We start from the raw sequence: 13,957 nt of genomic DNA on the forward strand, positions 1-13,957 counted from the left end.
GGAAAGAAATTCCACAAATTAACAAGGCACACCTCTTAATTGAAATGCATTCCAGGTGACTATTTCATGAAGCTGGTTGAGAGAATGCCAAGAGTGCAAAGTTGTCATCAAGGCAAAGGGTGGCTACTTTGAAGAATCTCAATGTAGAAAATAGTACAAATAAAGAAAAACCCTTGAATGAGTGGGTGTTTTTTGGTTGCTACATTATTCCATATGTGTTATTGCATAATTTTGATGTCTTCACTATTACTCTAAAATGTAGGAAATAGTCCAAATAAAGAAAAACCCTGGAATAGGTAGGTGCGTCCAAACTTTTGACTGGTACTGTAGCTATATCAATAGTTGTGATGAAAAGTAGATGCATACCTTCAGATACAATTCCGACAGTATCACCTGCATAAGAAATAAAAGGAAATTATGCGTTCATAACATGAAAACCCCCTCAACCAAAATGGCATTACTGGTATATGAATGTGCAGTAAGTACATGTGATCAGTAAAGTGTTACTGTGCCTTCAATATATTTTAGTCATTCTTGCTGATGGATCATTGAATGCTGAAGCACAGATGAATGCTGATGTGAATGATGGTCATGAGGGTCAGTGGTTGTTGCTTACCGTTGTCCACTTGGGTGCGGATGGGGCCGGAGCTGACTGTGGCTGTGTCGGACACAGACGTGTCCTGGACCTCCCGCTTCCTCCTTGAGCTGATGTCCGTGCAGTTCTGAGGAGAAAAGGGGTGGTTGGAATAGCTTTCTTACACAAGGTCATAGGTCATTGCTAGCATCTACTGTATGTTGCTCCATTGCTTGTCTTGTGGTGGCCCCATTCATTGGTATGAAGTTATGCACATCTAAGTCCCGTTTATACCTGCCCCTAACATGCATCCGTCATCCTGATCTTGACCTAATCTTGTCTATTTACACTTATAAGATCTGATCATAATCAGATCACAATGCAACTTTTAATTGTAGTTTTTGTCATTGTTGTTCTGAACCCACTGCCAGCAAGTTGTCTTTAAATTTGCGTTAAATACACTGGGGCAAAAAAGTATTTAGTCAGCCACCAATTGTGCAAGTTCTCCCACTTAAAAAGATGAGAGAGGCCTGTAATTTCCATCATAGGAACACTTCAACTATGACAGACAAAATGAGAAAAAATCCAGAAAATCACATTGTAGGATTTTTAATGAATTTATTTGCAAATTATGGTGGAAAATAAGTATTTGGTCACCTACAAACAAGCAAGATTTCTGTCTCTCACAGACCTGTAACTTCTGCTTTAAGAGGCTCCACTGTCCTCTACTTGTTACCTGTATTAATGGCACCTGTTTGAACTTGATATCAGTATAAAAGACACCTGTCCACAACCTCAAACAGTCACACTCCAAACTCCACTATGGCCAAGACCAAAGAGCTGTCAAAGGACACCAGAAACAAAATTGTAGACATGCACCAGGCTGGGAAGACTGAATCTGCAATAGGTAAGCAGCTTGGTTTGAAGAAATCAACTGTGGGAGCAATTATTAGGAAATGGAAGACATACAAGACCACTGATAATCTCCCTCGATCTGGGGCTCCACGCAAGATCTCACCCCGTGGGGTCAAAATGATCACAAGAACGGTGAGCAAAAATCCCAGAACCACACGGGGGAACCTAGTGAATGACCTGCAGAGAGCTGGGACCAAAGTAACAAAGCCTACCATCAGCAAGGGCATTGAAGATGAAATGTGGCTGCGTCTTTCAGCATGACAATGATCCCAAACACACCGCACGGGCAACGAAGGAGTGGCTTCGTAAGAAGCATTTCAAGGTCCTGGAGTGGCCTAGCCAGTCTCCAGATCTCAACCCCATAGAAAATCTTTGGAGGGAGTTGAAAGTCCGTGTTGCCCAGCAACAGCCCCAAAACATCACTGCTCTAGAGGAGATCTGCATGGAGGAATGGGCCAAAATACCAGCAAGAGTGTGTGAAAACCTTGTGAAGACTTACAGAAAACAGTTGACCTCTGTCATTGCCAACAAAGGGTATATAACAAAGTATTGAGAGAAACTTTTGTTATTGACCAAATACTTATTTTCCACCATAATTTGCAAATAAATTCATTAAAAATCCTACAATGTGATTTTCTGGAAAAAAAATTATTCTCATTTTGTCTGTCATAGTTGAAGTGTACCTATGATGAAAATTACAGGCCTCATCTTTTTAAGTGGGAGAACTTGCACAATTGGTGGCTGACTAAATACTTTTTTGCCCCACTGTATGTGTCATTTAATTAGCCATGAAGATGTGGCCATTTATTTTTATGTAACTAAATAATCAAATTCATAATTGCTCAATGAGTCTGTGACCTTGGTTGCGAAAAAAATGTAATGTTTGGTGTGCTCTTGTTTTGTTTAAGCACCTGTACCCCAAAAGGTCTGTGCACGGCCCTGTACATAGTGCCCCAAATCTCACATTGCCAGGATAGGTGTTTAAAGTGGCAGGAACCACATTTGATCATGCAATCTAATGCCCAACTGCAATGACATGGCATTCAATTGTTGGTTAATTGGTGCATCACAACTACTTTGCAGATAGGCTGGAATGTGGTTACAACATCCGCACAGGAGAAGTGACTGACCTGTTGCAGGGAGGTGCAGACGGACCTCTCACAGAGTCTGGTAGAGCAGTGCAGGTAGAAAGTGGACAACGTCCTGTTCTTGTGCTGGACGAAGCGGAAGGCCTCAAACGAGAAACGAGCTTCCTGCTGTTGCCCATTCACCCCCATCACCGTCTGGCCATCCCGGTTACACCTGAGCTAGGCAAGGCACTAAGTTATGTCAAGGAAAAAACTAGGTGATCTTGATAACATGATAATTAATCAATAGCTAGAATGTAGCTGCAACTGAGTTTCTAGTCTTTTCCCCATCTACTGTATGTACATGTTTTGTCCTATTGGATGTCTGAACATCTTAGTAATCTAATTATTCCCTAAAAGTAAAGCTTTGTGTGACTGACAACGTGTCCCAAAGGAGTAAGCTCGCACAGTTTCGTCTGGGTTGTCTCACTTACCCAACAAAGAGGTCATAATAAGTGCTGTTGACGGGGTAAGGACTGGTTGTGGCATAGCATCGGTCCAACAACACGTTGAACCTAGAAATGATGGAGAAGAAAATAATTGTTGGCGAAAATGCATTTTCTTTCATGTGAAATATTTGGCAATATTCTAAATGGGACCATTGACATAGTTTCTTTAAAACGTTGATAATGAGGTTTGATAGGAAATTACATAATCCATCACAATATAGTCTACTACAGTCAGTAAATAACTACCAGTATTTTTTTTCACTTTCATGAAACAGATAGTTCCGGCCACGGATTGAACGAGATGCCTTAGCCGCTCCGCATTGGCCCGAACAACACCCTTTTAACTGTGACTATATTCACCATATAGCATGGCCTCTTGTGCCTTATTGCTTAAAACTCCATGTTTTCTTCAATCCAGATTTACTATACCCGTACCTTCCAGTGAGATTGGTGGCCTTGACCTCCACAAAGATGCGTGTCTTCAACGTCAAGCCTCCCTCAGGGACCTTGAGCTGGGTTGTGTAGAACCTGTCCTTGGAGCCAATCGGAACAAGTCGGTGAAGACTGTCATTTGGGATCATTCAAGCATTCACAAGCACATTGGTCCTCTCAATATAGTTTAATTAAATTATGAACATTCATACCAGAAATATTGCAGGAAATCAGAATGTAAAAAAGAATACAAACGTTTTGTGTGTTATTGCACCCAGATCAATTTGGAAACTGCTAACACAGTTTTTTCCATGTGTACACAAAATATTTTTTACAATTAGTGATTACACCTCACTTTCTTCTCCTCTGTCATAGAAAATGGATCATAGAAACACATTTTTACCGAGTAGAGCATCATACTCAGGGTACTGATGAAACTCCCATTGCTGTCTTTGACTGCTAGGCTCACCCCAGACCTGTTTGTTAAAAAGAAAATATATATCTGCCTGTTAGCTACTATCAATTGCTTGAGAAAAACTGCAGCATTTCACCATCCAGGTCACCATATGATACACCGTATGATTTAACCTATAATACAAAACTCAAAAGCATTAGTTCACCCGCCATAACCAGCTACTTGCAAACACCACGTCACTGGTATGGTCAGGTTTGAGGTTGTTTTTACTTAAACTCGGTTCAGTCCCAGTTCGCATAAAACAATACTCCAATATCAATGTTATTGCAATCTTGTTATTTCTATTTGTTTTGGCATGAATCTGCCTCCATTTGATAACTTCCCATTGAGGGTTTTACTATTGAGGAAGTCCTTCCCTGAATTGACTTAGTTCAGATGAAGTGAACCTAAGAGAAAAGGTGGCCTGGGTTACTCACACGGTCATCTCAGTGTTGTTGACCAAGTACTGGAGTGGATAGCGGCAGGAGAATTTGTAAATCATTTCCTGGCGGTAGGTGATCGTTCCCGCACTGGGGTCCAGAGAGTTGATCATGCCCGAGATGTTGACAAACTGAACGCTGGAGAAATCCGCAAAGAGCCCAGAACCCACCTCCTGAGTGATCTGTGTCAGAGAGAGAGAGACTCACATGTTACTAGGTTCAGGGTCAAATCCATCTACCCAGAGTTGAAGCAACATCTTCTAGTGTCAACCACCAAATGTCTCCTCCACGGTCAGTGTGATACCATAGAAATATAACTACTCAAACAAACTAGAATTACCTTTATTTTGTTGTTGCAGGCAGACACCGCCTCCTCTGTGATGGAGAAGTTGTATTTCAGAATAGGCGGGTCAACCGTCCAATCGGGTGTCCCCCGGCACTCTCCCTTGAAGTACTGAGCGTTGAGGGACATCAGTGTTTCATTGTATCCACCAAAGTAGACAGGACATAGCAAGATATGGAGCTCCATGCGATTTGTGCCACAGTAGACGTTAATGTCAGTGTTGGCTGAGGGGACAACAGATCACACATTACCACAGTAGACGTTAATGTCAGTGTTGGCTGTGGGGACAACAGGCCACATATTACCACAGCAGACATTAATGTCAGTGTTGACTGAGGGGACACCAGGTCACACATTACCACAGTAGACTGTCCACTACTGTTCTGTCCACTTAACTCCTACAGTAGCTATAGGCACTCTGTTTACTACAAGAAAGGCAAGCATTTCCAAAGGGGCATTTGAGTGCAATATTTAACATTTCTACAGTACATTTGTCTGCCCAGTACCTCATGAGTGTGCATGACCACATTTTCATTGCCTTTAAACCACGCAAACATGTTTACCTGACACCTGCGACCATGACACACATCTAACCCGTTCATACACTGCAAAGATGCATGACATCACATCTGGCCTTTATCTATTTCCCATTGCCCACATATGGACCTCACTCAAAAAAACAAAGACTCCACAAACTGTTGGGTGGCCCCAACTGACAAACGTGGTAAAGAAGGTAAGGTGAGAAAGTGGAAGGGGGACAGGAAAGGAAAGGTGTGAGACAGGTAGGGAGGAAGTGGAATTTGGGCTGCAGCTCCACTGACCTGGCTCCCTGAATGTACGGTGTGTTCTGCAGTAGTCATTTTGAGCCTGGACAAGAGGAATCAGAGCAAGCTGATACATGAGGGCCCGCCACATTGTCTTCAAACCAAAGGAGGGGGAAACCCAGATATCAGGATCTCTCTCAGAACTGCTTTTGCAAGGCCAATCTGACAGGTGAAATGCAAAATACTTTAATGTTCATATATATATGTTTTTCTCTTTGTGAAAAGAATTTGACAAATGTAATTAATCCCGGTAGGAAATATAAATGTAAAAGATGTCTTCACAAAATGAAGAAGAGCAAAGGTACATTTATAGTGAATGGAGTAGTGTGATAACTACATACATGTAAGCACCCTGTTTTCTGTTATTATTCATCCTTAAATTAACCAGGTGAGTCCAATTAATCTATTAATGTATTTTTCAATGGCGACCTAATTTTCCTTCCCATTCCTCCCTGTTGCATTGTTAACAATCATAATTGAGAAGATGTGAAATTACCTTGTGTGATATATCTTCCTTCTCCTCTCTTTCAGTCTCTCTTTCTTATTCTCTGTCTCCCTTCATGAATCACAGCTATTTATACTGGCCTCCTTTGCAGTGAATGGGTGTGAAAGAGGGCAACCGACAAAAAACAGGTGGCTGGGAGAAGAAAAGGGAATGCCAAGAGAGCAATGCGAGAAGCTTAAACACCACTGGTGACTGTTTTGTCTTCAGGATCATCTGACACATCTCTGGAACACAATAACCTTTTATAGTTAGTGGAAGTCTCTATGTTCTCCAGCTCTACACCACCGGTCTAAGGGTTTTTCTTTATTTGTATTGTTTTCTACATTGCTTCAAATAGCCAAACTTTGTCTTGATGACAGCTTTGCACACACTTGGCATTCTCTCAACCAGCTTCATGTGGTAGTCACCTGGAATGCATTTCAATTAACAGGTGTGCCTTCTTAAAACTTAATTTTCTTAATCTTCTTAATGCATTCGAGCCAATCAGTTGTGTTGTGACAAGGTAGGGGTGGTATACAGAAGATACCCCTATTTGGTAAAAGACCAAGTCCATATTATGGCAAAAACAGCTCAAATTAGCAATGAGAACCAACAGTCCATCATTAAGAAGTTAAGACATGGTCAGTTATTATGGAACATTTCAAGAACTTTTAAAGTTTCTTCAAGTGCAGTCGCAAAAACCATCAAGCGCTATGATGAAACTGGCTCTCATGAGGACCGCCATAGGAATGGAAGACCCAGAGTTACCTCTGCTGGAGAGAATAAGTTCATTAGAGTTACCAGCCTCAGAAATTGCAGCCCAAATAAATTCTTCACAGAGTTCAAGTAATAGACACATCTCAACATCAACTTGTCACGCCCTGACCTGAGTATTCTTTGTTTTCTTTATTGTTTTGGTTAGGTCAGGGTGTGACATGGGTGATGTATGTGTTTTTGTACTGTTTATGGGTTTTGTAGGTTTATGGGGTTGTTTATCATCTAGGTGTCTATATATGTCTATCATTGCCAAGATTGGTTCTCAATTAGAGGCAGGTGTTTATCGTTGTCTCTGATTGGGAACCATATTTAGGCAGCCATCTTCTTTGGGTATTTCGTGGGTTATTGTTTATGTCTTGTTGCATGTGTCTGCACTAGTATTATATAGCTTCACGGTTGGTTTGTTGTTTTATATAGTTTGTTAAGTGTTCTTCGTCATTCATGAAAAAGTATTTCTTCTAATCACGCTGCGCTTTGGTCTCCTCACTACGACGATCGTGACAGAATAACCCACCATAAAAGGACCAAGCAGCGTGGTAAAAGGCAGCAGCAGCGATCGCAGGACTCATGGACTTGGGAGGAAATTCTGGACGGCGGAGGACCCTGGACACAACCAGGGGAATATCGCTGCCCCAAGGCAGAGCTGGAGGCAGCCAAAGCAGAGAGGCGCCGGTATGAGGAGGCAGCACGGCAGCGCGGCTGGAAGCCCGACAGGCAGCCCCAAAAATGTATTGGGGAGGGGGGGCACTTGGAGCAGTCGGCGAAGTTGAGGGGTGAGTCTAAGATTGTTGAGGAGTTATGGACAGATTGGAGGAGAGTGAACGGAGGGGAGATTATGAGACATTCGAGGAGTTGTTGACGAAATTGGAGGAGAGTGAAGAGAGAGCTGTTGGTTTGGCGTAGTATGCACGGCATTCGCCCTGAGGAGCGTGTTAGCTGTCCGATGCCACCTGTGTCAGTTCCTCGTACTCAGCCTGAAACTTGTGTTAAAGTTCCGGAAGATTTGATGCCGGCTATACACACCAGGCCTCCAGTACACCTTCACAACCCGGTGTGTCTTGTTCCTGCTTCTCGCACTCATCCTGAGGTGCGTGTTCTCAGCCCGGTACCACCAGTGCTGGCACCACGCACCAGGCCTATAGTGCGCCTCGACAGTCCAATACGCCCTGTTCCACTTCCCCGCACCTGCGTGTCCTCGGCCCAGTACTACCAGTGCCAGCACCACGTACCAGGTCTATAGTGCGCCTCGGCAGTCCAGTACGCCCTGTTCCTCCTCCCCGCACTTGCCCTGAGGTGCGTGTCCCCAGCCCGGTACCACCAGTGCCAACACCACGCACCAGGCTTCCTGTGCGTCTCCAGAGTCCTGTACGCCCTGTTCCTCCTCCCCGCACTCGCCCCAAGGTGCGTGTCTCCAGCCCAGTACCACCAGTGCCGGCACCACGCACCAGGCCACCAGTGCGCCTCCGGGGTCCAGTACTCCCTGTTCCTGCTCCTCGCACTCGCCCTGAGGTGCGTGTCCTCGGCCCAGTACCACCAGTGCCGACACCACGCACCAGGCCTACAGTGCGCCTCGCCAGTCCAGAGCGTCCGGCAACAGTACCCAGTCCAGAGCGTCCGGCAACAGTACCCAGTCCAGAGCGTCCGGCAACAGTACCCAGCCCAGAGCGTCCGGCTACAATACCCAGCCCAGAGCGTCCGGCTACAGTACCCAGTCGAGAGCGTCCGGCTACAGTACCCAGTCGAGAGCGTCCGGCAACAGTACCCAGTCGAGAGCGTCCGGCAACAGTAACCAGTCGAGAGCGTCCGGCAACAGTACCCAGTCGAGAGCGTCCGGCAACAGTACCCAGCCCAGAGCGTCCGGCTACAATACCCAGCCCAGAGCGTCCGGCTACAGTACCCAGTCGAGAGCGTCCGGCTACAGTACCCAGTCGAGAGCGTCCGGCAACAGTACCCAGTCGAGAGCGTCCGGCAACAGTAACCAGTCGAGAGCGTCCGGCAACAGTACCCAGTCGAGAGCGTCCGGCAACAGTACCCAGTCGAGAGCGTCCGGCAACAGTACCCAGTCCAGAGCGTCCGGCAACAGTACCCAGTCCAGAGCGTCCGGCAACAGTCTACAGACCGGAACGTCCTACGACGGGCCGCAGACCGGAACGTCCTACGACGGGCCGCAGACCGGAACCTCCTACGTCGGGTCACAGTCCGGAACCTACCACGATGGGTCACAGTCCGGATCCGCCAGAGTCTCCCTCCAGTCCGGATCCGCCAGAGTCTCCCTCCAGTCCGGATCCGCCAGAGTCTCCCTCTAGTCCGGATCCGGATTTTGGTTCCAACTGCCATGTCTTTGTGAGACACTGTGTGGGTGAACAGATGATCTCTGCATGTGTATTTCCCACTGTAAAGCATAGAGGAGGAGGTGTTATGGTGTGTGTGTGGGGGGGGGGGGGGGGGGGGGGGTTCTAAAACTTTTGACCCGTAGTGTACATTTAGACGTGATTTATTGTGATGATGATGACATCGGCTGGTTAAAAAGGTTTGTCATCACCCAAATTCAAATGTGAAATACTGTACAGTATTATGCATGAGTCTAAACACTTAGCCTATAGAATAATTTATAACGCAATATGAGCTATGCATAATGCATTATTCACAACATCAGCGCTATAACGCAATATGCCTTGCCTTTCTAAGGTCTTCGAAAGCCAAGTTAACAAACAGATCACCGACAATTTCGAATCCAACCGTACCTTCTCCACTATTCAATCTGGTTTCCGAGCTGGTCATGGGTGCACCTCAGCCACGCTCAAGGTCCTAAACAATATCATAACCGCCATCGATAAGAGACAATACTGTGCAGCTGTATTCATTGACCTGGCCAAGGCTTGCGACTCTGTCAATCACCACATTCTTATAGGCAGACTCAACAGCCTTGGTTTCTCAAATGACTGCCTCGCCTGGTTCACCAACTACTTCGCTGGCAGAGTTCAGTGTGTCAAATCGGAGAGCCTGTTGTCCGGTCCTCTGGCAGTCTCTATGGGGGTACCACAGGGTTCAATTCTCGGGCTGACTCTTTTCTCTGTATATATCAACAATGTTGCTCTTGCTGCGGGTGATTCCCTGATCCACCTCTACACAGACGACACTATTCTGTATACATCTGGCTCTTCTTTGGACACTGTTAACTAACCTCCAAACGAGCTTCAACGCCATACAACACTCCTTCCGTGGCCTCCAACTGCTCTTAAACGCTAGTATAACCAAATGCATGCTTTTCAACCGTTCGCTGTCCTCACCCGCCCGCCCGACTAGCATCACTACTCTGGATGGTTCTGACCTAGAATACGAGGACAACTACAAATACCTAGGTGTCTGGCTAGACTGTAAACTCTCCTTGCAGACTCATATCAAACATCTCCAATCCAAAATCAAATCTAGAATCGACTTTGTATTTCGCAACAAAGCCTCGTTCACTCACGCCGCCACACGTACCCTAGTAAAACTGAGTATCCTACCGATTCTCGACTTCGGCGATGTCATCTACAAAATAGCTTCCAATACTCTACTCAGCTGGATGCAGTCTATCACAGTGCCATCCGTTTTGTCACCAAAGCCCCTTATACCACCCACCACTGTGACCTGTATGCTCTAGTCGGCTGGTCCTCGCTACATATTCGTCGCCAGACCCACTGGCTCCAGGTCATCTATAAGTGTATGCTAGGTAAAGCTCCGCCTTATCTCAGCTCACTGGTCACGATAACAACACCCACCCGTAGCACGCTCTCCAGCAGGTTTATCTCACAGGTCATCTCCAAAGCCAACACCTCATTTGGCCGCCTTTCCTTCCAGTTCTCTGCTGCCAGTGACTGGAACGAATTGCAAAAATCACTGAAGCTCGAGACTTACATTTCCCTCACTAACTTTAAACATAAGCTATCTGAGCAGCTAACCAATCACTGCAGCTGTACATAGTCCAACTGTAAATAGCCCATCCAATCTACCTACCTCATCCCCATATTGTTTTTTACTTTTCTGCTCTTTTGCACACCAGTTTCACTACTTGCACATCATCATCTGCTCATCATCATCTGCTCATCCATCACTCCAGTGTTAATCTGCTAAATTGTAATTACTTTGCTACTATGGCCTATTTATTGCCTTACCTCCTCACGCCATTTGCACACACTGTATATAGACTTTCTTTTTTTCTATTGTGTTATTGACTGTACACTTGTTTATTCCATGTGTAACTCTGTGCTGTTGTTTGTGTCGCACTGCTTTGCTTTATCTTGGCCAAGTCGCAGTTGTAAATGAGAAGTTGTTCTCAACTAGCTTACCTGGTTAAATAAAGGTGAAATTAAAATAAATAAAAAAATAATAATAATAAAATTAAAGGTGAAATAAAAAATAAATAAAAACTAAACTTCTCATAAACATTTGACTACAAATATAGTGCATTATGAACAAGGCTGTGGCTACATTGAGCGTTATAAAGTCCTATATTAAGCACTTTTCCTGCTCATAATGTTTTATGAATGTAGTTACACCTATGTAATGCATTATAGTAGATTATGTAAAGCCCATAAGGCATTATAAATTTGCTTATAATGCATCATAAAGAAGGTATTCATAGTATCATCTTTGCCTTGTGAAATTTGTCATGAATTCACAAGTTGTTCAGTCTTTGAGTTGCATGCTTCTGGTCTGGTCTGCTTCTGGTCTGCTTCTGGTCTGTGTGTAACGGACGTCACGCTGCTTCTTACTGATTTGGCCAAGGCTCGAGCCCAGCACAAAGTTAACAATTCTGCAGTGAACGTGGCAACACTTCATCTAAAGAGGCCTGTGTTTTGCTAAATGTCCCTATTGTGAGCCAACTTGTGATGAAATCATTAAGACAGCGGCCATAAGACAACAAATTCCTCCCTCTGGAGATCCACAGTGGTAGAAATGTCCAGGAGTCCTACTCTACATGAGTTGCCTAACCTTATTGACAGTTCCACTATATGTTGATGAAAACCTGCCACCTGGTTGGAGGCGGTGAATGGGGGCGGAGTGGTGCCAGGAAAATAACCTCTTCCTTAACGTCAACAAAACGAAGGACCTGATCGTGTACTTCAGGAGACAGAGGGAACACACCCCCATCCACATCGACAGGGCCGCAGTGGAGAATTTGAAAAGCTTAAAGTTCCTTGGTTTACACATCACTGACAATCTGAAATGGCTCAACCTCAGGAGGCTGAAGACATTCTGCTTGACCTCTAAGACCCTCACAAACCTTTACAGGTGCACCACTGAGAGCATCTGGTCGGGCTGTATCACTGCCTGGTACAGCAACTGCATCGCCCGCAACCGCAGGGCTCTCCAGAGGGTGGTGCGGTCTGCCCAATGCATCACCAGGGACCAACTGCCTGTCCTCCAGGAACTCTACAGCAACCAATGTCACAGGAAGGCCAAGAAGATCATCAAGGACCTCAGCCACCCGACCTCTGGTTGTTCACACCGCTATCATCCAGAAGGCGAGTTCAGTACAGGTGCATCAAAGCTGGGACCGAGGCGATTAAAATGGCCATCACCAGCCAGCCTCGACCCAGCACCCTGCTCTGAACTTAGTCAGTCACTAGCCGGCTACCACCCGGTTACTCAACCCTGCACCTTAGAGGCTGCTGCCCTATGTACACAGACATGGAACACTCGTCACTTAAAAAATTGAATTCTGGTCACTTTAATAATGTTTACATGCTATGTATTCTAGTCAAGGCTCATCCTATGCTGTACATATATAATGCCTTCGGAAAGTATTCAGACCCCTTAATTTTCCCACATTACTTTACAGCCTTATTCTAAAATTGATTAAATAATACCCCATAATGACAAACGCATAAACAAGTTTAAAGAAATTATTGCAAATGTATAAAAATAACTTTTTTTTAATGAAATATCACATTTACATAACTATTCAGATCCTTTACTTAGTACTTTGTTGCAGCACCTTTGGCAGCGATTACAGCCTCAAGTCTTCTTGGGTATGACGCAACAAGCTTTGGCACACACGTATTTGGGGAGTTTCTCCCATTATTCTCTGCAGATCCTCTCAAGCTCTGTCTGGTTGGATGGGGAGCGTCGCTGCACAGCCATTTTCAGGTCTCTCTAGAGATGTTAGATCGGGTATGTCCGGACTCTAACTGGGCCACTCAAAGACATTCAGAGACTTTTCCCGAAGCCACTCCTGCGTTGTCTTGACTGTGTGCTTAGGGTCGTAGTACTGTTGGAAGGTGAACCTTCACCCCAGTCTGAGGTCTTGAGCAGGTTTTCATCAAGGATCTCGCTGTACTTTGCTCTGTTCATCTTTCCCTCAATCCTGGCTAGTCTTCCAGTCCCTGTCGCTGAAAAATATCCCCACAGCATGATGCAGACACCACCATGCTTCACCTTAGGGATGGTGCCAGGTTTCCTCCAGACATGACGCTTGGCATTCAGGCCAACAAGTACAATTTTGGTTTCATCAGACCAGAGAATCCGACCATCACCACTGGTGAGACAAAACCGCGACTCGTCAGTGAAGAGCACTTTTTGCCAGTCCTGTCTGGTCCAGCGACGGTGGGTTTGTGCTGCCGGTGATGTCTGGTGAGGACCTGCCTCACAACAGGCCTAGAAGCCTTCAGTCCAGCCTCTCTCTGCCTATTGCGGAAAATCTGAGCACTGATGGAGGGATTGTGTGTTCCTGTAACTTAGGCAGTTGTTGTTGCCATCCTGTACCTGTCCCGCAGGTGTGATATTCGGATCTACCAATCCTGTGCAAATGCTGTTACATGGTCTGCCACTGCGAGGACAATCAGCTGTCCATCCTGTTTCTCTGTAGCTCTGTCTTAGGCGTCCCACAGTACGAACATTGTAATTTATTGCCCCGGCCACATCTGCAGTCCTCATGCCTCCTTGCAGCATGTCTAGGGCATATTCACGCAGATGAGCAGGGACCCTGTGCACCTTTCATTTGGTGTTTTTCAGAGTCAGTAGAAAGGCCTCTTTAGTGTCCTAAGTTTTCATAACTGTGAACTTAATTACCTACCGTCTGTCTGTAAGCTGTTAGTGTCTTAACGACCGTTCCACAGGTGCATATTCATTAATTGTTTATGGTTCATTGAAC

General features: G+C 45.3%; 1 protein-coding gene across 1 annotated transcript in view; it reads right to left on the reverse strand.

Moving 5' to 3' along the window:
- Nucleotides 1-6,195, reverse strand: part of si:ch73-261i21.5 (zona pellucida-like domain-containing protein 1) — a 9,194-nt gene extending 2,999 nt beyond the window's left edge. The window contains exons 1-10 of the mRNA XM_021617784.3: nucleotides 6,055-6,195; nucleotides 5,556-5,720; nucleotides 4,732-4,958; nucleotides 4,389-4,573; nucleotides 3,901-3,973; nucleotides 3,501-3,598; nucleotides 3,051-3,131; nucleotides 2,620-2,791; nucleotides 617-722; nucleotides 367-393 (exon numbers count right to left, since the gene is read on the reverse strand). Of these exons, the coding sequence (XP_021473459.2) occupies nucleotides 367-393; nucleotides 617-722; nucleotides 2,620-2,791; nucleotides 3,051-3,131; nucleotides 3,501-3,598; nucleotides 3,901-3,973; nucleotides 4,389-4,573; nucleotides 4,732-4,958; nucleotides 5,556-5,649 (1,063 nt within the window). The 5' untranslated portion in view covers nucleotides 5,650-5,720; nucleotides 6,055-6,195. The remainder of the gene's footprint in view (nucleotides 1-366; nucleotides 394-616; nucleotides 723-2,619; nucleotides 2,792-3,050; nucleotides 3,132-3,500; nucleotides 3,599-3,900; nucleotides 3,974-4,388; nucleotides 4,574-4,731; nucleotides 4,959-5,555; nucleotides 5,721-6,054) is intronic.
- Nucleotides 6,196-13,957: the final 7,762 nt, after the last annotated feature.

This window comes from Oncorhynchus mykiss, chromosome 10 (genome assembly GCF_057628025.1).
Source record: "Oncorhynchus mykiss isolate SJ-2025 chromosome 10, ASM5762802v1, whole genome shotgun sequence".
Classification (NCBI taxonomy): domain Eukaryota; kingdom Metazoa; phylum Chordata; class Actinopteri; order Salmoniformes; family Salmonidae; genus Oncorhynchus; species Oncorhynchus mykiss.